Here is a 2,472-nt window from a genome sequence, read left to right as displayed (position 1 = left end):
CGCGCGCGGCCCCCCGGCGGCCCTGGCCGCGGGTCGCCCTCCGTCAGGTATGTGGAGCCGAGGCAGCAGAGGGGCCGGCGGGCGGGCAGGCGGTTGCGGGCTGTTGGGGTCTGGAGACGCCTCCCGCCGAAGGGCGTGGCCCGATATGGCTTCCTTGCGTACGTTTTTTTCCTGAACGGTTCGCTGACGAACGTTTCCCGAGGAGCGGCTCTCGGTGCAGAGGCTCCCACAATGGCTCCTGTATCGACGACCCCACAACGGCTCCTCTGTGAAGACCCCCTATTATGACATCCCCAACCCCATAGAACATTTCCCCCCGGAAAGATTCGCCTATCGAGAACCTCCACAGTGCCTTCTGTATGATTAATTCACTTGCCTTCCCCATAGGATATTTTCCCCAGAAACGGCCATCTGTGGAGACGTTCTCTCACAATAGCTCACCTTATAGAACCCCCAAATGGGTTTCCCTCGAAATGGCTGACCTCTCATGCTCCCCTACAGTAGGTCTCCTTTAGAGCCTTTCCCTCTCACTGCGCCTTCCCTAGAGAGTACCCCCCTCCCGCCCCCTAGAAACACCCACACGGACATCATCTTCCCTGTTGCGCGTTTCCCCACCTCCCCCTGCCCCAGCCCGAGGCTCCCTCACTCCACGATGGAGAGCTCAGGTTGAGGACAGGTGGAGGTCATTAGGGGCCTGGATAAGGAAAAAGGGGCCAGAATCCCCGAAAGCTGCGGATCCCAGGCCACAGAGCCTAGAGATAGAGCCCCCGGGTGCCTCAGTATATGGAGGGTCCCCGCCCGCTTTCGATATATGAAGATTTGTTTCTGCTGTCTGCTTCCTGTGTCTTTGGAGCTGACCTTGATAGTCTCGGTATTATTCATGGTAGAGCTGGTTTGGGGCCGCCAGTGGAATGTGGAGGTTGGAATGATGGAGGGGTTGTGGCAGAGACCATTGAGAGGAAGGGAGGAAGAGAGAGAAATGGGCTTTGGTTCTGCTAAACTGTCATTAAACCAGAAGAGGATTTTTATTTGTTTTGTTTGCTTTTTCTTTATTCTAGCTACTTAACAAAGCAAATACGGTGTTGTTTCCTTGAACGAAGGTTGTCAACTTAACATGTGAGAATGGTCTTTTCTGTATCCTTGTTATGGTATTTAAGGCATTGTATTGGCATTTTTGCTCTCAAATCTGTTTTTTTTCTTTGTTTTGTTTTGTTTTTATTTTGTTTTAACTCCACCAGATTCACGGAGAACAAGAACTGAATCTTAAAATCCAGTCAGTCTCTTACTTACCGACATTCCTTCTTTCACCCCAGCTACTAACACATGCTGGTTGAATAAATAAAGGATGGGGAGGTGGGACTAGATACCCTTAGTTGCGTTTGGGAGTCCTCATTTGCTTCTGATTTGGCAGGTGACGTTAGGTGACATATTTGGACTCCTGCTCTTCAGTGGAATTTCAGTGGGCTTTACAGTTCCAAGTGTTTAGCAGCTTATGGTAACCATCTCCAGTCTGTCCTAACGTTTCTGGCAGCCAGTTTCACTGTTAGAAAGTATTTAAACTTTGAATAAAATAGAAACTGCACAGGATACTTTAGAACTTGAAGCAGCCACACTTTAAATCCAGGGTCTATGTAGACTTGGGGTTCATCCCATATCATCTTGAGCTTTGAAGTCTGGAGTCTTTGAGACTTTTAGGGAAAAAAGAGCTTCTGAATAAAATCCATCTCTAAAATAACTGCTTCCTTCCTTGCTTCTGGTAGCATGCCAGTATACTTTTTTTTTTGTAAGTAGTGTTTTTATGTTAAAAAGATCAGTGTTGGCTAACTTTACTAATCATACTCAAACTCCGAATTTTCCATCACGTGGTTTGAGTGAAACTTGTTAGTCTTCAGACATGGGGTAGTGCAAGGAACCCCAAGGCCTGGAAGTTGTATACCTTTGGTAAAATAAATTTTGTGAAAGTTTCCCTCCTTTCCCTGCCGTTTTTAACTGAACGTGTTTTTCTTACTCATTCAGTTAAGCCTTTCCCAGATTTTGACATTGAACGTTTCTAGAAGGTTTGTGCTCAGCACTCTCCTGTCACCCATATTTGGCTTCTTTGCTGCACTCTGACACCTGAGTGATGAAAGAGGCGGGCCTAACTGGTGAAGCTACATTCCTAGAGACCCATAGATTGTACTTTGCAAGTGAGTGATTCTCTTCTAGCAATGGAGTTCATTTTCACAGATGAGCAGTAGAGATCAGGAGTTAAAGTATTGTTGCTTAGATCTAAAAGCTTCTTTTTAATGATATGGTAGTCATCAGTGCTGTCCATCAAATATCTTTGGTTTCTGTCTCCTGGGCATGTGGTACCATTGTACTTGCTTGCACCCTTGAAGATGGATATGGCGTTGTTAGTTGCTTTTGGTCAGTGAAATGTGCACAGGAATGACGTGTATCCCTTCATGGTAAAAACTTCTGGTGTGTAATTTG

The 2,472-nt window shown here is 46.7% G+C and overlaps 1 protein-coding gene across 1 annotated transcript in view; it reads left to right on the top strand.

The window, feature by feature from the left end:
- Window positions 1–2,472, top strand: part of DNAAF9 (dynein axonemal assembly factor 9) — a 189,723-nt gene that overhangs the window by 34,959 nt on the left and 152,292 nt on the right. Inside the window, exon 3 of the mRNA XM_007465433.1 lies at window positions 203–357. Coding sequence (XP_007465495.1) covers window positions 203–357 — 155 coding nt within the window. The remainder of the gene's footprint in view (window positions 1–202; window positions 358–2,472) is intronic.

Source organism: Lipotes vexillifer, unplaced genomic scaffold, assembly GCF_000442215.2.
Source record: "Lipotes vexillifer unplaced genomic scaffold, Lipotes_vexillifer_v1.1 scaffold875, whole genome shotgun sequence".
Taxonomy (NCBI): Eukaryota; Metazoa; Chordata; class Mammalia; order Artiodactyla; family Lipotidae; genus Lipotes; species Lipotes vexillifer.
This window is presented reverse-complemented; position numbering and strand designations above follow the sequence as displayed.